The following is a 20,823-nucleotide window of genomic DNA, read 5'->3' as shown; positions in this document are numbered from 1 at the left end:
TTCCTTTTGTAGTAACTTTTCCCTAAAATGACCAAACTACCCTTATTATAAACTGATTAACAACACTGTTAACATATAACCAAAATTAATTAAAACCCTAATCTTCTATCATCGTTTAATATTTCTCACCAATAAAATCAGATCTCCCTTCCTCTTTATCTTTCCCCTAGGCTTCATCAAACATAAACTCTAACTCCTTTATCTTCTCAACTGCCTCATTCATTGTAACCTTCAAGTATTTGCATTTGCTCCATATGGTGTCCCTTATTTCACCCCCAATACTAGATTTATCACTACCCATTTTCTCATTCGTTTTCCACAATGTTCTCTCTCTCTCTCTCGCTTTCTTCTTTAATTTCCCCTTCCACTCTACTCAAAACTACGCCCTTCATTCTTCTCAGATTTTTGCACTTTTCTTAACAAAAATGAGTTCCTCTAACTATAATGAAACAAATCTCATCTGCTGTGAGAATATTCCTTCAGAAAAGAAAGAAGGTGATGTTCCTTCTGGTTACAAATGCTACATATGGGTTCGTGGAACTGGACAAATGAAACCAATTCGTCGAGCTTCTTTAATGAGTTTGCATCGTAAGCATGGTGGTGATGCACAGCTTGTTGAGTACATCTCTTTCGATGAGGACACTGAACTAAATCCAGATCTAGTGAAGAAAATTGAGTGAGCAAAGGGCAAAAGAGGTAGACCTGGAAGGAATGGAACTGGGAGCAAAGATGGATATGGGGTTGTTGCAGAATAGAAAAAGGAGTACCATGTCGCCGTTGAGACCCCTAATGTTGTTGAGAAGCCTTATGTTGAGGCTGCTAAGTCCTTCACTGCAAAGGGCCCCTTTTTTGGAATCAAGAGGGTTAGCTCTAGATACCTAATTGATGTGGATAAGTCCGATGAAGGGTACCTTGCAATTCTGAGGGAGTTTCATCCAGAATGGTTCACTGACAACATACCTAGCTTAGTTTAGTATAAATCTTCTAACCCTAATTTCTTTTTTATTTAATTTTCTTTAATTGTTAAATAGCAAATCTATTATGTTAAGATCGTTGAGTCTCTTAAATGGCATCCTTAAATCTTCTAACCCTAATTTCTTTTTCATTTAATTTTCTTTAATTGTTAAATAGCACTTCTATTATGTTAAGATCGTTGAGTCTCTTAAATGGCATCCTTGGTGTTGGTTTATATGAGTTTTGTTGTGAAATGTTGGTGATATATGGTTGTCAAATGTTGCCTGATTGTTGGTTGTTAATTGTTGGTTTATGGATCCCTGAATGTGAAATGTTGGTGATATATGTTTAGCTTGTTTGCTGGATATGTTGGTATGAGATGGTGAATTCTGTGTAGCCATCTTAGACTTGATATTAATTAATTACATTCCCATGGGCTAAGATTATTGAAGTGCTTGAACAATGTGTTTTTGCTTTGGTGAACAAATGTTGTAATTTGAACTATTTATACCCTCCTTTGCAAGTGAAATGTAAAAGGGTGGAAAATTTTGATTGAAAAAGATGAAAATATAAATTTTGGTGAAAATTCGAGAGGGAAAAAGCACACCCCCCTAAAATAAGATATGCTCCAACTAAAAGAAAAAGGGTCCCACAACATTTTCTTTCTTTTTAAAGTTGATCACATGCTCTTATCCCATACTTATTAACCCTTAAAACTTTGACTTGGAACCGTGCTATCCCCCTTTATTGCAAAAAACAATTGACGGAAGAAGTATATGTAGCCTAAGTTCACAATGTGTATTTTATTACGTGTGATATGTAGTTTTTAAACAAAGTGAACTAAACGTAATGTGTATCTTATTCATAATGTGTAACAAAAACCTATTAACGTAGAAAAAATAACCTCATTTTTTAATGTGTAATAAGGAATAATTGAAATGAATAATCCCACCTTTGTCACTTTTGCTTAAAATAATCCTACCTTTGCGTATTCTAGAAATAATCCCACCTTTTACCCTCATATGCTTAAAATAGTCCCTTGACCTGTTTGCAAAATTGCTAACCGGTTTTAGAAGGTGACTTGCCACGTGTCACCTTTTAATTGTTCTTATTATTTTTAAATAATTAATATAGAAAAAAATCAAAAATTTAAAACAAAAAAAATTAAAAACCCTTTCATCACCTTCTCCCCTCCAAAACCCCCACCTGAACCAGCCCTCCCTGCCCTTCCCGATCCCTCCCTGCCGAAGTAACTCCACCCCTTCCCCGCCGGCTTAAAACTAATCCCATTATTCTTGTGTAATGTTTCCGTAACTAATCAGCGACACTATAATTCTATTCTTCTTCTTAATGAAAATAATCATGAGTTCATGACTTTAGAATCTAAATATTCTGATATGATTTTTCATTTTGCCAAAGTAACTTTCTGTTATTTTCATTTAATTAAAAAAAATTAAAAATTTCATGTTTTGGTTGAATCAATATCACGGATTCACGGGTTCCATTTCACTATCTTGTGGGTATTCGATTGATTTTCTGATTTTCGAATTGTTTGATATTCGCTTGATTTTCTGGGTTTAATTAATTATCCCCAAATTTTGTAATCTTCTCTTGATTATATTCATGGGTGAGAAAATAGTATGTTTGTGTAGAAGATGACCACAATATTTGTTGCTGCTACTCATGGGCTTGAACAAAGTATATCATGAAACATACGAGTCGGTTTTAGGGGGTTTCGGGATGGCTGGGCGGTTGGGTTTTGGGGTGGTCGATTTTAGGGGTTTTGGGATGGCTGGGTGGCCGGTTTTAAAGGTACGGTGGTCAGGTGAGAGGGGTAGGGTTGGGACGTGGAGGTTTCAGGTGGGGCTCCAGTGATGGTGTTGGTAATGGAGGTCTGCCATTGAAGGTGGGAGGTAGGAGGTAGATAGATATTTAAGAAATTTAAAAAAAAAAAAAAGTTAACCTGTTTAATAGGTTATAAGTTAAAAGGATCGTTTTAAGTAGATGATAGGTAAAGGTGGGATTATTTCTAGATTATTTAAAGGTGGAATCGTTTTGAGCAGAAGTGACAAAGGTGGGATTATTAGTTTCAATTTTTCCGTGTAATAAAAACCTATTAACATAGAAAAAATGACCTCATTTTTTGATATATTCAACAAACAAATTTAATATGGTTTTTTTAATTAATTAAACTAAACATGATTATTTTTTACTTATGTATATAACACAAAACATGACAATGTATCATTCTCAATTTTTAAGTTAAACCGTTAAACTACCCATTATTGACTTGAAACAACCAGAATTGAACATGTTAAAAACCCATTATCTGAGACCAAAAACTGATCGAAACCATTTTATTCAATGCGAAATCGAACCAATTCGTGGATTCGATTAATGTAAATTATATAAGCATATATCTTGAATAAGGAACATAATTGTTTGAATTTGACCCCAAACTAAAACCGAACTGAATACGGTTTAAGCCGTTGTTGACCGAACTGTTTCTAATCAGAAACAGTGTGAACCTGGTAAAAACTGTTTAAATTAAACCATACTGCATCACAAAGCAACTTGTGCAAACCAAACTGTTTTCAACCACAAACCATTTAAATCGGACCGTTTACAACAGTCAAACCGTTTAAATCAAAATGTTTGGAACATGTTACTTTTTTATTAAAGATAAGATACATTGGATGATTGGAAGCGTCCACTCACAAGATCGTTACTTGTTTACAATTATTGTGACACGATTTCTGAAAAAACAAAGCAAGTGATTGATAGTAATGTAATAATATAATTATAATGAAACAATACTGTGGAGTACCTTATAATTTTTTTTTATAGTACTCGTATAATAGACTAAGAACATAACAAAACTTAAAACATAGCATGACATAGAATTGATATTTATTTGTATAATTCCGATACCTGAAATGAAGTGATATGTTTAATCTTGACTAGATATAAAACCAAATTTGCATAAACGGACAAACCGGTTTCAAACCAATTCGCCAACCATATAAACCTTCATCCCAAACCAAAACCGAGCCTCAAACCAAATTTACAATGCTATTCGCATGTAAACAGTGTAAGTGATGTAACGTAAAAATTTACCACAGAGCAATCTTTTAAGGACGTAGGGAGTATTAACGCGGTTAAAAAAATGGTTTGGATAGTATAACCCGGGTAATGGTATGCCGCTTTAACAGATAAGACGACACACACGACTACTCAATTCCCTTCACTTCCTGCTCCTTCCTTCACTCCCATTTCCACCGTCTCCTACGCCGGCGACGGTCCCACTTTCACCGCCGAACTTCACTACTTTCTCAGTCACGCTGGCCAGTTACGCCCCTCTCTTCTTTCTTTGTATTGCTTAGCTTTTGATTGTTATGTTTAAATTGTTATTTTACTTTGTAATGTTCCCTTCTCCCCTGTTTCTTTTCCCAGTTAGAATAATGCAGCAGAAAAAGAAATTGAAAAAAATGTACCCTTGATTCTTGAATTGAGTAAAATTGGGAAAGTGTGATTTTTGGAAGGCGGGGTTTTGATTTTTTTTGGAAAAATGTTGGAAATTTGAATATAGGTTACTTATGCTGCATAATAACTGACTCAATTGCATGATTTAATGGATAGAAATTTGTTTATGTCTTTAATTAGCAACCCCATTTTGCTAGTTTTATTCTCTTGTGTTCATGGTGATTGCTTGTGAATTAAATATGCTGATATAACCCTGTTCTGTATGGTACACCCGAGTGTATAATGGACACCTTGCTCCTTTACCCTTCAAATTGTTGTTCTTTGGCCTAAACATTTAGTTGTGGAGGAGGGGTTTTATGAATGAATGAAAATTTAACACAAAAAAGGGGCAACACAAATTGAAGTTAATGGTGTATGCTGAAATAAGCAAACCCTCCACAATTTTAAATAATGTTTATACAATGTGTAAAGATAAACTATGTTTTTTGATAGGTTGAACATCGAACGGAACAAAGGACCGCTGTAATTAGAAGTGGAGGATGGAGGGAGGACCCTTGGTATTGAGTCAATGCAGTAGCATAAGTAGCTCAAAATTTCAGTCTAGTCTTAATCACCATCCTTCAATATCTTTGTGGCCTCACCGACAAACTTCTCTTTCTCGCTTTAGTTTTAGTTCTAGTTCTAGCTCTAGTTCAATTAGCAGCAGTGCAGGCAGTAACATTTGCCATCCTAAGAACCTGAAACCCTGGTTGAGAAGAGAAGTTAAAAGCCAGCACTTGGTGTCTGGGGCTGGTGCTGGACCGGTTACCATAAAGGAAATTGATACTTCATCATCATCTTTGGCAAGTGGTAAAAATGATGACACATATACATTGCCCAGAATGGATAAGAATGGAAGGTTTTGCAGTCCAAGAGCTGCTCGGGAGCTTGCCTTGTACAGTAATTTTAAGCATTTCTTACTTTTTTTTTTTGCAACAATCTACATCATTTTACTAGGTGTTTGGAATGAATTTGATTTGTTTTGAATATGAAAATGGGCAGGTTGATTGTATATGCTTCATGTTTAGATGGGCATAATCCAGTTCGTTTGTTTGAGAAGAGAATGAATGCCCCTAGAGGTAGTTTTTGTTTGTTTCTTGAAATTCTTGCTCTATTTTTCTAATCCCAACCTCTTCTCCTTTGGACGGTTGGAGGAAAGCTGTGTATTTTCATTAATTGCTATGTCACTGCAAATTAGAATCTGGGTACGTCTTCAACAAGAACTCTTTACTTCAATATGATCACACAAGGTTTGGAGGTCCCCCTGTTATCACTTCCTCAGTTGAGGAAGCTGAGCAACATCTCAGTGAACTTGAAGCTGAATCAGCTATTGGTAAATTTTGTGACTTTGCTTTTATTTTGTATCTTTAGTATTGTTGAAAGCTCTCGGGAGATGCCATTATCTGATTCTGAGATTACTGACTATGTCATTAGTTCATCCGTCTGCTACATAGCATGTTGTCTACTTGCTAAATTTTTGGATCATAATCTCTCATTCTCTATATCATTGCAGTGTATATGCATAGTTCAGAAAAAAATGTTAAAGAAATCATCTCTTCTGTGTTAACTTTTGTTTCCTTGTTTAGTAAGTTGCACATCTACATTGGAAATTGGCTAGAAAATTCGAACATCTCATATGTACACTTTATGAGTTACACTGCTAATCCACCATACATGCCTTCTTGTGGTACTTCGTACTTGTCTAGTATTGGACTTGGCCAGCTACTTGCTTTGTAGATTGTAAGAGTAAAAATGGCGGGCAATCCTTGTGGTCCTAGTTTTCAGCTCCCTTACCCATTTTCCTTATTTGAATTCATTAAAATTATTACTTCCAGATCACATAGAAAACCATTCCGAGTCCTAGAACTATGTACTGATTTTTGCATACATACCTTTGAATGATTATGTTTCTTGCTTTCCATGGAAGACCTACAGCTTCTGCAATAAATCTGGTCTTAATCACAGTAAAGGACTCCATCAGTCCATCCAACAAGTCAATAATTAATTTAAAATTAATGTTATACAAGTACCTCTTGAAAGGCTCCTTCCCAGGTTGTGTGGGGGACGGGGTGGGGGTAGGATACTAGGATGTATGCAGTCTTGTGCACCATACTCTTGAAATAACACAAAGGATATATCCATGGGAGCTTAAATGAATACATCTAAACACGAGACAGCTATCTACTTTATTGTAAGAAGCAAAGACGCTTGAATGAACCGTTTGGGTCTAGTTTATTGCAATAATCATAAACAGGTGAATGTCTCGTTTCAATTTCATGTGATTTAGCTGATTTTCCTGTCTCTTAGTAGTTTTAATTTTTGAGTCAGTAAATCCTTGCCAAAAAGGCAAATAAGCAATTTAGCATTTTCTTCAGCAAATTGCCGAGATAGGACCCTTTTGTTTTGAGCTCATCTTTGTCTAATCTTGTATAGTCAGTCTTAGCTTAAAGCTGTGCCTATGAAAGGCTTCTTGGTTTTGTACCACATAGCCCAAGTCATTATGGGCGTCATAGTGTCATACCTTGTAGAAGTTAGTACTTAGTAGCACTAGAAAGTAGTGAAGACAATATTCTTACGGAGTAGTTGAATCCTATTAGAGTGAATCTGCTTAACGGCTGCTAAATTTTAGTATTTTACTAATTCCAGCTCTTCAGGATATGTCTTAGTACTCTTAGACCATGGACTTGCAGTTTAACACTACTATATGATCCCATCTGCGATTATGCATTTATGCGTGATTATTGGAAAAAGGGATGTCAGTATGTCACCATTTAACTATCCCAGTAGTCTGTATATGACATTACAAGAAATGCCTGCAAATTGCCAATATTTACCCTATGTTGATTTTAAACTCTTTTCAGTTAAGCGAAGGACCCTCTCTTCAGCTTACCAAGATTTTCCATCGATTTACAAATTTAGCTTCAAGCTCATGGCTTATGGCCCATACCAAGATTAAGTGGTTTTGAATGTCATTGACACTTAAACTATTGGGCACAGTGAATGATCATTGTGGCCCCTAGACTTCTTATAATCTTTCAAAATGGACTTTTTGTGGTGTTTATAGTTTGAGGTCATGTATGGATGACCAATGTGGATCCTGACTGCTTGGATACTGAGGATATTTTAATCTAGTTCTAAGTGGGAGATTTGCATTTCTCTTATATGCATCATTGATCAATTGTGCTGTTCTGGTTCCTTGTGAACACAATTTGTTTTGGTTGGAGAGATATGCTGAAACATAGTGCTGATTTTGGGATCATATTCATCCTTTAAGGCCTTTAACATGAGGTTCTGTTTCGATGGAAATGGAGCAATATAATTCCGACTAAAATTGTTATTTTGCGTGAAATGGCTGATTACCCATTTCAAGTTTTAACTTGATTTGCTTCACATGTTTCTGAATTCTGATTAGTTCATACATCTGTAAATTTGTGGTCATTCAAGTTTGAGCTTGTAGATTGCTGAATTTCCAGTTTTCTTTGTGTCCTAATACGCATCATCCTTCTCATTTTCTTGTTACAGCAGTTCTCTTAGATATTTGAGTTATATCTGATCATAACTTTTATTACAGAAGCAGAAGTTCTATCAGCTCCTCTGAAGTTGGTATACAGCAAATTGCTTCTGAGGCAAAAATTCTATCTCTATAGTGTCACTTTGATATTTTACTCTCACTGTATGCTAATACAATTTAATGCCTTTTATCCACTGTAGGTTCACAAAGAAACTATTAGGTGCAGTGGTGGATAATTGGGATAATCATGTCCTTGTGATTGATAAAGTAGCACCATCAAATTGGAAGGTCTGTTTTACACTCATTATTTATTCGTATGATTCTTAGAGTTGGGGCTGTGAAAATATTTCTATGATTACAGTTGTGTTTTTATTATTCGTACTTAATTTTTTTTTGGATTCTTAACTTATTAGCCACTCATTATTGGGTATACAGGACCATTATGCATTACATTTCACACCATTACCATGACTAATATTGCAAATACATGATTGTTTATGTGAACCTGTAGATAACTAGATAATGTAAATGTTTATTTATTAGAAACTGTGTGTATTTTTTTTCTTACAACCTCATACTGTCATTTTGAATGCTCAATCACTAGAATGAGCCAGCTGGAAGAATTTTGGAGTTCTCAATTCTTCATTTAGCAATGTCCGAAATATCTGCAGTCGGAACACGACATCAAATTGTTATCAATGAGGTATTTTATTCTTTATTGATGAGAACGTGCCAGTTTCAAATAGACAATACTAATCATAAATTTTTTCCTGCACTTGAAGGCTGTGGATCTTGCAAAACGGTTTTGTGATGGTTCAGCGCCTCGCATAATAAATGGCTGTTTGAGAACCTTTGTCCAAGAACAATCATGAAGAAATGCAATGCAGGAGGAAGATGCATATAGTAATCATGAGAAGAGGGCATAACTCTCCCACTGTCTGATGGAAGATAGAAACTGCTCGTGGAAGGAATTTGTATAGCTGATTGTTGCGGGTTTTCTCCATGACTCCATATAGCATTTTGTGCTCTTCAAGGCTTTATTTATTGTTGTTCTTTCCTTTGCAGAATGTAACTGAACTTCCCGCAATGACTTGAGGAAAAAAAAATGAAAATTATACAGTAGTGCTGTAGTAATGTAGAGCAGAGTGTAGAGAGTTTTCAACCAGCCCAATCTATGGGTTTATGGAAAGGGAGATGACAATTCGATGTTGTCCATAAACACTTTAATGTATCGAGTGAATGAGATTAATATGTTTCCTTTTTCACCGAAATGAGATAGCTTGGCACCATTAGTCTGTTAATGTCAATGTGTATAGGGCATGCATTAGCGTAGTTTGCAGCAAAAATGGGTTATGAGGTTTGGGCTTGGCTTGGCAGTCTATGACGATGACGGGGACGTTGTTGGGGCAGCTTGTAGTATGATGCTAGCTTGGTAGGTGATCATGACGTGAATGAAGCTGAGCCACTGATGGTTTGCCTATGGATTGTTATTGTAAACTATACAAGGCGTCAGAGGATAAGCAAATAGCATAAGCTGGTTGCTGGTAAAACTTCTAGAAGTCCGGAAATTGATGCTCTGTACTTTTATCTTTTTCATTATCACGAAGATAAACTTGTATTTTCTCCCTGACCTTAGATCCTTGTTAATGTTTATTTTATGAGTATATTGCCAAGCATCACCCTCATTCCACAGATTGATAACAGACTGATAAAACATTTTATTTGAATGCTGCTATATTTTTAACATCCCTTTTAACATTTTGTTCATTTATTCTTAGACTAGAATATATATAGCTAAAAGTGATAAATTATTGTTACTTTCTTAATAGAAATGTTGTTAGACAGTACAATTTCTTACAAAACTTTTTCTATATTTCAATATAATTTTTGCACAAAAAATCATTGGTTCTTTGACGATTTCAGGGAGAAACTTCCTCTCAGAAGGAGAAAGAGTTAACATGATTACAAAATAAAAACAAACATAAGCAAGATCACCAAAGAAACATAAATAAGGGTTTTTTACCTGTAGGTTGTAGCAACCGATAAAAGTTCCTCCAAAATTCAGTAATAGAAGCTTGGGTTTAAGAGTGGAGAGCGGTTATCATAAAGTTCCAATTTACGAAAAAGAAAATAAAACTAGATCACAAATTTAACGCACATTATTTTGAATTTAAAAAGGCTTTTTGGAGTCCGATACATATTTATCTAATAAGGTTTATTAAATTAAAAGTCTCAAACATACCAAAACATCAAATAAGTTCAGAAAAGATTAGTTTAAGGTCCGGTCCGATCAAAACATCAAATAAGCTCGAAAAGTTTAGTTCAAATAACTGCAGCTTAAAGTTTTTCCGATAGGCTTATTGGTACATTCTCGCAATAGAAAAATATCTTCATTTTCACTTCTTCTAAGCTCAAGTAAGAAAGCAACCATAGGCCCATAGCTTAGCCACCCACAACAATGGAGGTTTTTCCCCGCTTTTCTAACCGCCTTCTTTCTCTCTCCTCCATAAACCCTAACCCCAAATCTCTCATTACCCCATTTTTCCATCTCCAATTTTGCCAATTACCCACTTTAAATCCCTTACCCATTTGCCCAAACCCGCTTAAAACGACCCGTTTTTTCAGTACAAAACCCCTCAATTCTTCTTCTTCACCTTCCCCATTAACAACTCGAGCAGGTTGGTTACTGGGTCTTGGAGAAAAAAACAAGCAGAAGTTGCCCGACTTGGTTAAGGCGGGTGACCCGGTTCTTCATGAACCGGCCCGAGAAGTTGACCCGAATGAAATTGGGTCTGAGAAGATTCAGAAGATAATTGATGATATGATTAAAGTTATGAGGGTTGCTCCTGGTGTTGGGCTTGCTGCTCCACAAATTGGTATACCTTTAAAGGTTGATTCTTGACTTCTTGTTATTTAAATTTATTTTCATTTCGATTGTTTGCTTTTGATTTTATATTTTATTTGGTGTATTGAGAGCCGCAAAGGATATAATGTAGAGGTAGACACGTAGTTTGACTAATCACAAGGGTTGAGTACCATCCCGAGACTTTAGCCAATTAAGTTTTGTTTGATAATTGTGTGTTAATTTAGTCTTTTTTTTTTTTTTTTTTTTTTTTTTTTTTTTTTTTTTTTTTTTTTGGGGAAACAGTGTTTCCACTTCCACTAGTAGACTTGTTATGAGTTAGATTGCGTACATTTGGACCTCAGGAAAGCCTTGTTTAGTACTATGTATTAGTGTTTCACTAGTTTTGCTTGTAAGTGGTAAAGTTGCGTACATTTGGACCTCATGGAACTTTGTCTAATGTTTTATTTTTATTATGTTAAATGATGTTAAAGGCTTTGGAGGTACCAAATTAGGGTCTGTTCATTTCAGCTTAATTTCACTTCATTTCAGTTCAGCTCCAATCAGTTCAGTTCAGTTTAACTCCTAAATTCCTTCTCTCATAAAATATTCATTTTAGTTCAGTTCTATTCAACTCAGCTCCAATTAGTTCAGTTCAGCTTAGCTCAACTCAGTTCATTAAATGTGAACAGGCCCTTAGAATAATGTGTTAGGATATGTAATTGTTAATTTGTTACACTTTGTTGAATGTTTGAGAGTTTTGATGATTACTTGTTGAATTTTGAAATTATACAGTTCTGACCATTTGTGAACTTCACTTGGAAAACAAAATTTTGTTTTCCTAACAGTGTGAATAGTATGAATGTTGATATTTCAGAGTAGTCAATTATAAACAAAGACCTTCAATTTTCCTTTTGGTGTAAAAGCAATTAGAGTAAGATCATTTATTTGACATGAGAAAGTATAGTGCTTGTGATATGGAATGGTTGTTTGGCAAATAACAATAAGCTATTTTTCTTTTGTAATAGCTCGACCTAACTAGTCAATAACTAGGTGTAAGCCAAATATGAACTTAGTTTTTCATCTTTGTGTAGATTATTGTTTTGGAAGATACAAAAGAGTTCATCAGTTATGCGCCAAAAGAGGAGATCAAAGCACAAGATAGACGGCCATTTGATCTTCTGGTATGATAGACGATAAGAACATTTTAAAAAGATGAAATGGTTTTTCCTTTTGGTTTATGTTCCTTCTAATTTCTAGGAAGTGCAAAGTGCTCTCTATAAATTGACGAACTCTTAGATTTGAGGCAGGTTATTGTGAATCCAGTACTGAAAAAGAAGAGCAACAGAACGGCACTTTTCTTTGAAGGCTGCCTGAGGTATGAGGCATTACCTCTATTAATATCTTCAGCCTGAGTATCTGTCATGATAGAATAGGATCGTTTCCACCAAATGGTCTCTTGCAACTCATGTATTACACTATATGTGCTATTAGGCCTATTACTGCTATATTTAGTGGCATAGTAACTGTTTTTGTTGTGGTGGTATCCATTTTGTGTATACACAGTACTAAGGTGATATTCTTTGTTATATGAGGGCAGTATACCCCTTTTGTTTCAGCATACGCTCTGTGATATTACTACCTTTGTAATTCCCCTTTAAAAATATTGAGGGAAAATATGGAAAGAATGGAGGGCTCAAATATCTTTCTTATTTCTGAAGTTTAAATACAATCCAGGATAGTGCTGAAGCGTAAGGCCATTTGTTCAAATACATTCCAGGCAAAGTGAGACCTGACTTTCCTGCCTCAAGCATAGGCCATTTGTCAAATGAAATTACCTGTGACATAACATGTATGTTTTAGCTGTAGCATAGGTTGGAATGGTGTTGGCATGCTGCTTTGAATTATGATATAACACTTATGTATTCAAATTTGACATCGTTCTTCCTGTTTAACGGTGTGCCAAAACTCATGATACTTATCTGAATCTAAAAGTTTTGATGATTTACAGTGTCAACGGGTATAGAGCAGTGGTGGAGCGATATCTTGATGTTGAAGTCAAGGGACTGGATCAATATGGGCAGCCTATAAAAGTGGACGCTTCAGGATGGCAGGCACGTATTCTTCAGCATGAGTGTGACCATTTGGAGGGTACTCTATATGTTGACAAGATGATGCCAAGGACATTCAGAACTGTTGAAAACTTAGATTTACCTCTTGCAGTTGGCTCTCCGAAGCTTGGAGCACGCAAGATTTCATCTTGATAGACTAGCCGATGGAGGATCTTGTCACCCATTACATTGGTATAATTAGCTCGAGAATTTTCAAGGGGAACCATCATTCATTTTGATTATTTTCATATTGATTACATGTTATATTTTAGTGGGAAAGATCTCTGTAGGTGGCTCTACTTTTTATAAGCTATTTGTTCCAAAGGTACTTGGATATTTCATCTCTCTCCCTCTTAGCGAGGTTACATCAGTTTGAATTTTAATTCTGGTTGGTGTTGAAATCTTTGAATACTTAGGTTAATTGGTTGGATTATATTTGACCTTTCTTTCATCGCTTTAAATTAACTTCAAATGAATTATGATATGATAATAAAATTCTTAGCAAAATTATTGTTTACAGGCTTAAAATTTCCTTTCTGAATACAATTATTGATTTATAGTTCACTTCTGTTGCGTGCTTAGTCAATGTCAAAACATTCCTAGTAGAAGAAATCAAATGGAAAATTGCAGGGAATTTGATCTTGGACCTAACATGTTTAATCAACTACATTAGGAGACAATTACTTGCAAGTTGCAGCCATATATAGCCTTCAAAAATGCATCTCAATGTTCTGTTTCATGCAGTACATATATTCAGAGTAGACTGCTACTATGTTCAGGTTACATATATTTTACACAATTACAAACCAATCCACAAACTTTTTAAAGCGACGATGATAAGCAGTCTGCACTAGAGCTCACGAGTCATGACATTGCAAAAGTAGCCACCCTGTGTCATATCATCAAATCTCATTATTTGACATAAGATGATTTTCCATGGTCAACTTGAATAATGAAGGGCGTTGGAAGTTGGCTTTTGCTTGATCATGCTTTTGCTGGTTGGAAAGCAAGGGGAAGGATACACAAACCCAGAACTCGAACCTTGGGCTTGCCAACAAAATGCTGTTGTGACTCCTGTGTAACTTATGAGCTGGATGTCCTTCAAATATAACCCTTGGCAAGGACTGCTATCACTGCAAGCAAATCTTATCGCTTCCTCTGACACTGAAGTCCCTTTGATGCCCACAAATGATATTTTACCAACATGTACTGCTGATGTCTGCAGGTAAATGGAATAATACTCCAATTATTCAAATCAAGCCAGGGGGAAACTATCACTGTTTTGTGTTAGCAAACATATAAGGTTGAGAGTTTTGGACATGGAGGAAAAACAAGAGAAGATTGTTTTGCAGTTTCCATGCTTATGCATGTTAACATCTGAGAGGACTAGGGAGGAAAGCCAGTGAAGAAAAGGATAGGACGATCAAGAAGCAGGCTGGCCCTCATAATCTCATACTGTTAGTATTCCCCAATAAACTAATTATGTTCAGTATATTTCTGGCATTCTAGCTAAAACATATTAATGATATAATATGCTATATGCACTATATGGAAATGAAAACATATGAAGAGCATGTGTTAGAATAGAGTACAACTTGAAACAAACTTGCACCTGAAAAATACACCATATAATAATGTTAAAGGAACAAATTTTGCAAAATTACAAGCAGTATGTAATACCTGATTTTTACATGGCTTTGGAGAATCACAATAATATTGATCAATTATAATCGGATTAGAGACATTTTCCATCCACACGTTTCGGAAAGTAACCCTTGTCACATACCCAGCACCTCCCTGTCACAAATGACATCTTTCATTACAGTGGGAGGATCTTAACTGGGTTGTTTTTGTTAAATGCGAAGTACATAGATTATTTGGTTACCTGCTCCATGGCAGTAATTTTTTTTTTTTTTTTTTTTAAAAAAAATTGAACATTATTGTTGTTGTCGTGAGTGAAGAAGCTAAAAACCATATCACATAAACCATTACCTGCCAGGTTTTAATTCTTACACCATTCTGAGTATTCGATAGGTATGCCCCATCAACCATAACATCATCCACCTCTGCCCATTCATGCTGTTTTCCTAAACTTCCAATACTATTGGAAATTTCAAAGAATGAGCCAAGATCTCGGGGTGGACAAGAGACCAATCAGAATAAATGTAACACAGAATGGTATTGTCAATACCTTATGCCATGGCCTGGGCCACAAAAAAGACCTGTGATTACAACTTTTGAGGAATTGCTCACAATAGAGATACAATCATCACCTGCAAAAGTATGTAAACCATTCAGAAAAAAACTTAGACACAGAAATGGAGTTTGGTGAATGAGAAAACAACACAAATCATGTAAGCCACAGTTAATGTTTTGCAATGCTCTTCTTATCTCAAAGGACAACTTATTTGCATAAATTATTCATCCAAAAGTTCCTATTTATACGACAAAAAGCTAAAAATTAATTATTAAATGCAACAAGTCATCCCTTGACTCGCCACATTTATGGATCAAACCAGCAAATGATGCAGGCAGACCAAATACAAAATCCAGCATTACAGCATTTAGCCAATTGGTTGCCCCATCATAATGATCGAAAAAACTAAGAATCCATGTATTCGCTAACTGCAGCTAGCCAAGTATTCATGTAGGCATACCAATATGGAGCTATCACTTTATCACAGCAAATTTAAAAAACAGTAGTAGAAAAGTAACTAACCCGTTCTAATATTACTATCAATGACTTGCACATCAGAAGAGGCACTAATGTGGATTCCATCAGTATTGGGGCTTTCAGCAGGTGCTGTTAGTGTGACGTTGGAAACCACAACGCTACGACAATTGGTAAAGGTCAGATGCGTTTGTTGACTGTCAACAATACTGATATTTCGAATTTTTAATTTCTTGCACCTGTGAAAAATAACAGCCTGCAGCATGATTGTTCAGCCAATCTAAAGATTGCAAAAACTACATCAATCTCTAAGAAGTACGAATAACCTATAATAGCCACAAGTATGATTCAAGGACTGTCAAAAGAACATAAACTTATGGCTTGAGCAAGTAGCAGAACTTACAGTGGGAGCATGATGGCAAGGCTGCGAAAATCAACAGGCAAAAAGATATAAAGAAGATTAGATGAATCATTAAACAACATTTCGAAAGACCGAAAAGAAGATCATGGACATAAGAACAGCATACCATTGTCTTATTGGTCTTGCAGGATCTAGCCCACCATATCTCACCCATACCATTTATTGTCCCTCCACCCTCTAGAGTTAGTTTCTTTACACCGTGAAAATAAAGCCATTTTCGAGGGTTCAAACCAAGCCATACTTCAGGATCTTTAGGAGCAATAATTGCTCCAAGTATCTGTTAAAAGACACAAGTGAAAATGTCAAAAAGAAAAGAAAAAAAAAAAGGCTTTGTTTCCCACTATTATAATGGTAATCTATCCTTGAGTTGGAAAAAAGATGGAAGTCCATTAAGACAGAAAAGAAAACAGCATCACAACATACCCTTAGAGTCACCTCAGCTCGACACTTAGCAAAATTTATTGGCTGCACCAAATAAGTAAAACCCTCTGGAATTATTACTGTTGATCGCTGAGATGAATAACATGCCACTTTCCATGCTTTTCTGAAGGCCTGCAACGAGGTAAGGCATTTGATGTAACTGACAATCAATTTAGCAGGCCAAGTATTTACTGGCAAAGAAAAGTTTCAACTGCTTAATCTTATTTCCACCACTGAAAATTTGATTGTCGAAGGAGATGGAAAGAATACCAAAACAAGAATCTCAATTCACAAAAAATGCTGACAAGTAGCTAGTGACACATAACTTCAGTTGCTCTATCTTTTTCTTATTTTGGTACGACATCATTAGGTAACAATAACAATCAACAAGTTAGAATGAAATCTTTGCATAGAATACCAAAAGTGTGTGTCATAATGAGTTGGTATTAGATCACCCCAAATATGCTATTTTCTTCATCAATTTTCTTACTACTCTCTCCAACAAGCCGTTAATAAACCTTTTATCATATATTAAGGCTCCCCATCTGGGCCATTATCCCATTCAATCCTAGTAAACAAAAATTTACCCTCTGCCCACGGCACCAAGGATTATCAGATTACTTGTTTCCAACCTAAAGATGATATCATATAGCACATAAAGTACTACAGTAGACACTTCATAGTTGACAAAAAAACAAAGGGAAATCCTCCCATATCCAAGCCTTAGAATCCTTCTTAGATCAAGCTATTCTAAACACAGTAGACTCCCATTCCTCGAATACGAGCATATGAGTAACTTAGCCACAGTCATATTCCATATTGCAATATGACATTCAGACATTCAATTTGAAGAACAATCCTAAGTTCCTAACATGACTTATTCTGGAATCCCCCAAAATGCACACAGACATACTAACAATATCATCATCATCACACATTCACACCCCACCAAAAAAATAAAATAAAAAAAGCAGCAACACCAATAACCATAGATACATTGGTGATTAAATCAAATAAATAAAGCAAACAAATTGTAAAATCCATAAATTTCACATTTTTATTAAAAAGGAGGTAAATGGGTATGAATAATTATACCTCAGTATCATCATGAAGGCCATCACCAACAGCACCATATGCAGTAACATGAAGAACAGACCCTTCTTTTCTGGGTGTCCTGTTTCTTATAAACCCGGATTGTGGGAGCTCAATTAAAGAATCAATTTCCACTGAACTTGTAAAATGACTCAAATCCAACAACACAATTATAATAACTAACAATGTATAAGTATTTCTAAAATTATTGGGAAATTTCATTTGCCAAATTGGGAATTAATTAAATAAATTGTAGCAGGAAATCATACTAAACAATTAACGAAGCTACTTAATGATATCCGTCACTTTTTTTTTTTTTTTTTTTTTTTTTTGGGGGGAGGGGTTTGTTTCCGAATTCGTGTTTTTTTGGGGTTGATTTTTTTTTTTTAAGGAAGGAAGAAGATTGGAAGATTTAAGTGAACTTCACAGAAAGAAGCCGACAACAAATCAAATGACGTGGAAACTTTTTTTTTTCCTAAAAACAAATCAAATGATTTAAGATTACTTTATTACTCCGTATTTTTTAGATTGTCGCTCTCCTCAGGGTGTCCCTAATGAAGTTTAGGTGTCACACGACGCTCTCCTCATTTAATTCGATTTTTACTCCATATTTAAAAATATGGTTTTCAATCAACATGTTAGTCACTAAGCTATTACCATATTACATGACATTCAATAAAAATTAAATATTAATAAAGATTTTTGTCATGGAAATAATACAGTAACTCGGGGCATCGCCCGAGCCTAACACTAGTTTTATGAATGATAAAGCGATTGGAAAAATATTTAATTTTAGGAGATTGGTAAGTTTACAACTGCTAATCCCAATCTTAAACAATGTTTAAAAGTTAGTTATCAAACAAGTTTTATATGGAGTATAATTCTAATATGCCTCAAACTTGATTTTGAACTACTATAAATATAAGACTACATGTACATCTTGTATTAATTTTTTTAGTATTAATTTCTTTTCTTGCTTGGTAGAGTAGTTTGTTGATGTATGTTTTATATGATGGAGGCGAATAAAAAGAATTCGAATATTGATAATCAAAATTATACCGAACTTGAATGGAGTGTTGCAAAAATTTTATGCAACATGAAAAGGCGGGTGGGAGAAGAAGAAAAGCAAAAATATACCGAATGTGAATTAAGTGTTGCAAAAACTTTATGCGACATGAAAAGGCTAGTGGAAGAAGAAGAGAACAAGTCCATAATATCCAATTCATCATCTCATCCATCGTCTTCTCGTCCTTCATCAGCTACAAAAACATCATAAAGTCACCATAAAGGATTTCTCTTTTAAGTCGCAATTGCGTTCACTTTTAGACGTTTTTATTACTATATAATAGGAAATAAATTTTTTGTTTTTTTTTTTTTGATGCAAACGCGGGGCTAAGCCCCAAAGAAAAACATAAAAAAGAAACTAAGGTGGAACCAAACGTGGCATAACCACGCCAACAACATCATCATATAAAATACGATCCAACGGTAGTGGGGGGGACTTGAATCAACTCGATCTTGTTGTTCTGCGTAACACCTTGATTTGCTAGCCAATCCGCGGCTTTATTAGCTTCCCTGTAAATGTGATGAATTTCCACCTCCCATTTTGCATCTTGTATCATCTCTTTGCATTTATTAATAATGTGGATACTTTCCCCTGCATAACTGCTTGTATTCTTTAAGGCACTCACTAAAGATTGACTGTCAATCTGAATCTGCACCTTTAGAGGCTTGAGTCTTGCTGCCAGCTCCAGTCCAAATTGCACAGCACGGGCTTCTGCCATAAACGCATTGCAGGCTCCAAGTTTAAGAGAAAAGGCATACAACATCTTCCCTGTGCAGTCCCTGATCACCCCACCCACCCACCCCCCCCAGCTGGGCCAGGAGCACCCTTGGCAGCATCTTCCCTGTGCAGGCTCCAAATTTTTTGTTTTTCTTGTTCTTATTTTTGTTTAGGTTTAAGAAGTTTATGTTTTGCAAGTCATTGAAAAGTCTCATGCGGATTAAGTAGTCAGTTTTAGAATATCTAGTGGAATACTATCTCTATTTCATAATAGACGTAACGTTTGACTTTATATATCAATTTATATGTTGTTGTTGAATTAGTCTCAATATATATTTTCAAAAATTAATTTTTAAACTTTTTTTTAAAAAAATAATTAGTGCAGTAAAAGTTTTGATGTTAAAAGTACTATGTTGATAGGTAAAAATATTGCATTTATTGTGGAATGAAAGTAACAAAATATAAATATATTCACGCTAAATTTTTTTTTTTAGAAGTCAATCTTTTTTTTTTTTTTTTTTCCTAAAAGATTTTAGAAGTCAATCTTTACACTAAATTAGTACTCGTATAAGTCAATCTTCACCTAAAAAATCTAAAACTTGCGTTATTTTATTTACATCTATTTTCTTTTGTTTATTACTTCGTAAGTGTTTATTTATTATCATACCTTTTTTTAATGGTTTACTATCACTTGCTATACGGAGTATGATTCAAGTTAAAAAGTTAATGTTCACAAGAATCACAACTAGGTATTACTAATTTTTTATTTTTTTTATTTTTTTATTTTTTACAGTCTATCTTTGCTAATATTGGTTTTTTTTTTTTTTTTTCTAGCTTATAATTACGTTACAGGAAAACCAAAAAATATGGAGTACCATATCTCAACCCTCACAGTTTTTTGATTCAGTATCTTCGGTTTAGACACAGAGTGAGGGAAAAGAGTTGTGCTGCTTTTTTTTCAGGTTGATGTAATAGAGTGTACAACTTTGTATTTGTTAATTAGCTAGAAGCCTAGAATTGGTTTTGGTTAAAATAATAAGGAAAAATTGATATAAATAATCCCAACTTTTACCCATTCGCTCAAAATAATTCCAACTATGCATTATTTATTTGTTTTTAATAATCCAAACTTTGAGGAATATTTGCTCAGAAAGGTCTCAACCGATCACTCAACCTGTTATAACAGGTAATTAGGACACGTGTAATCATTCGTTAAAAAATAAAAAAAATTAAAACTATAAAAATACAAATAAAATAAAATAAACCAAGCACCACCCACGACCCCCCTCCCCAACCCCAGCCACGACCCCCTTCGGAAGCCCCGTCCCCGCCGCCGACCTGACACCCTCCTCACGCTGGCACCGATCTGGACTTCAGGGAACGGTGGTTGCCGGGATGGTGGTGGTGGGGTTGCGCGGGTGTTGGGTACTTGGGTGTGGGATTAATTTTTTAGTTTTTATTAAATAAATTTTGTTTTTCAGCCTATCACGTGTTGA

General features: G+C 35.1%; 3 protein-coding genes across 5 annotated transcripts; 2 read left to right on the top strand and 1 right to left on the bottom strand.

Annotated features, from left to right (window-relative positions):
• Nucleotides 1-4,147: 4,147 nt before the first annotated feature.
• LOC145589756 (uncharacterized) lies at nucleotides 4,148-9,612 on the top strand. 2 transcript variants are annotated; one of them, XM_081646442.1, is made up of 7 exons: nucleotides 4,148-4,302; nucleotides 4,930-5,371; nucleotides 5,479-5,555; nucleotides 5,675-5,809; nucleotides 8,048-8,275; nucleotides 8,592-8,690; nucleotides 8,770-9,612. In XM_081646442.1, the coding sequence occupies exons 2-5, from the start codon at nucleotides 4,977-4,979 to the stop codon at nucleotides 8,185-8,187; spliced, it is 747 nt and encodes a 248-aa protein (XP_081502568.1). In that variant the 5' UTR covers nucleotides 4,148-4,302; nucleotides 4,930-4,976; the 3' UTR covers nucleotides 8,188-8,275; nucleotides 8,592-8,690; nucleotides 8,770-9,612. The 2 variants fall into 2 exon arrangements, with proteins under 2 accessions (XP_081502568.1, XP_081502569.1); XM_081646443.1 differs by having other exon boundaries at nucleotides 4,150-4,298.
• Nucleotides 9,613-10,403: 791 nt separating this feature from the next.
• LOC145588022 (peptide deformylase 1A, chloroplastic/mitochondrial-like) lies at nucleotides 10,404-13,375 on the top strand. Its single transcript, XM_081644659.1, has 4 exons — nucleotides 10,404-10,877; nucleotides 11,924-12,013; nucleotides 12,140-12,207; nucleotides 12,841-13,375. Exons 1-4 carry the CDS (start codon nucleotides 10,446-10,448, stop codon nucleotides 13,091-13,093), a joined length of 843 nt encoding a protein of 280 aa, XP_081500785.1. The 5' UTR covers nucleotides 10,404-10,445; the 3' UTR covers nucleotides 13,094-13,375.
• Nucleotides 13,376-13,619: 244 nt separating this feature from the next.
• Nucleotides 13,620-17,971, bottom strand: LOC145588021 (putative polygalacturonase At1g80170). Of its 2 annotated transcripts, none has more exons than XM_081644657.1 (9): nucleotides 17,548-17,971; nucleotides 16,456-16,584; nucleotides 16,139-16,309; nucleotides 15,986-16,035; nucleotides 15,660-15,850; nucleotides 15,132-15,213; nucleotides 14,933-15,041; nucleotides 14,621-14,737; nucleotides 13,620-14,159 (listed from the first exon to the last, which is right to left on the bottom strand). In XM_081644657.1, exons 1-9 carry the CDS (start codon nucleotides 17,764-17,766, stop codon nucleotides 13,881-13,883), a joined length of 1,347 nt encoding a protein of 448 aa, XP_081500783.1. In that variant the 5' UTR covers nucleotides 17,767-17,971; the 3' UTR covers nucleotides 13,620-13,880. The 2 variants fall into 2 exon arrangements, with proteins under 2 accessions (XP_081500783.1, XP_081500784.1); XM_081644658.1 differs by having other exon boundaries at nucleotides 15,660-15,867; nucleotides 16,015-16,035; nucleotides 17,548-17,968.
• Nucleotides 17,972-20,823: the final 2,852 nt, after the last annotated feature.

Source organism: Chenopodium album, chromosome 17, assembly GCF_948465745.1.
Source record: "Chenopodium album chromosome 17, dcCheAlbu1.1, whole genome shotgun sequence".
NCBI classification, from domain to species: domain Eukaryota; kingdom Viridiplantae; phylum Streptophyta; class Magnoliopsida; order Caryophyllales; family Amaranthaceae; genus Chenopodium; species Chenopodium album.
The sequence above is the reverse complement of the archived record's forward strand: the minus strand, read 5'-3'. Positions and strand labels throughout refer to the sequence as shown.

Excerpts from the sequence above, each read along its gene's own strand:
- LOC145589756 (XM_081646442.1), top strand. The coding sequence starts at position 4,977 with ATGGAGGGAGGACCCTTGGTATTGAGTCAATGCAGTAGCATAAGTAGC. Across the intron at positions 5,372-5,478 it reads GCTGCTCGGGAGCTTGCCTT|GTTGATTGTATATGCTTCAT; the intron begins GTACAGTAATTT and ends GAAAATGGGCAG. Across the intron at positions 5,810-8,047 it reads TGAAGCTGAATCAGCTATTG|AAGCAGAAGTTCTATCAGCT; the intron begins GTAAATTTTGTG and ends CTTTTATTACAG.
- LOC145588022 (XM_081644659.1), top strand. The coding sequence starts at position 10,446 with ATGGAGGTTTTTCCCCGCTTTTCTAACCGCCTTCTTTCTCTCTCCTCC. Across the intron at positions 10,878-11,923 it reads AAATTGGTATACCTTTAAAG|ATTATTGTTTTGGAAGATAC; the intron begins GTTGATTCTTGA and ends ATCTTTGTGTAG. Across the intron at positions 12,014-12,139 it reads GACGGCCATTTGATCTTCTG|GTTATTGTGAATCCAGTACT; the intron begins GTATGATAGACG and ends GATTTGAGGCAG.
- LOC145588021 (XM_081644657.1), bottom strand. The coding sequence starts at position 17,766 with ATGAAATTTCCCAATAATTTTAGAAATACTTATACATTGTTAGTTATT. Across the intron at positions 16,310-16,455 it reads GAGCTGAGGTGACTCTAAGG|ATACTTGGAGCAATTATTGC; the intron begins GTATGTTGTGAT and ends GTCTTTTAACAG. Across the intron at positions 16,036-16,138 it reads GCAAGACCAATAAGACAATG|CCTTGCCATCATGCTCCCAC; the intron begins GTATGCTGTTCT and ends TGATTTTCGCAG.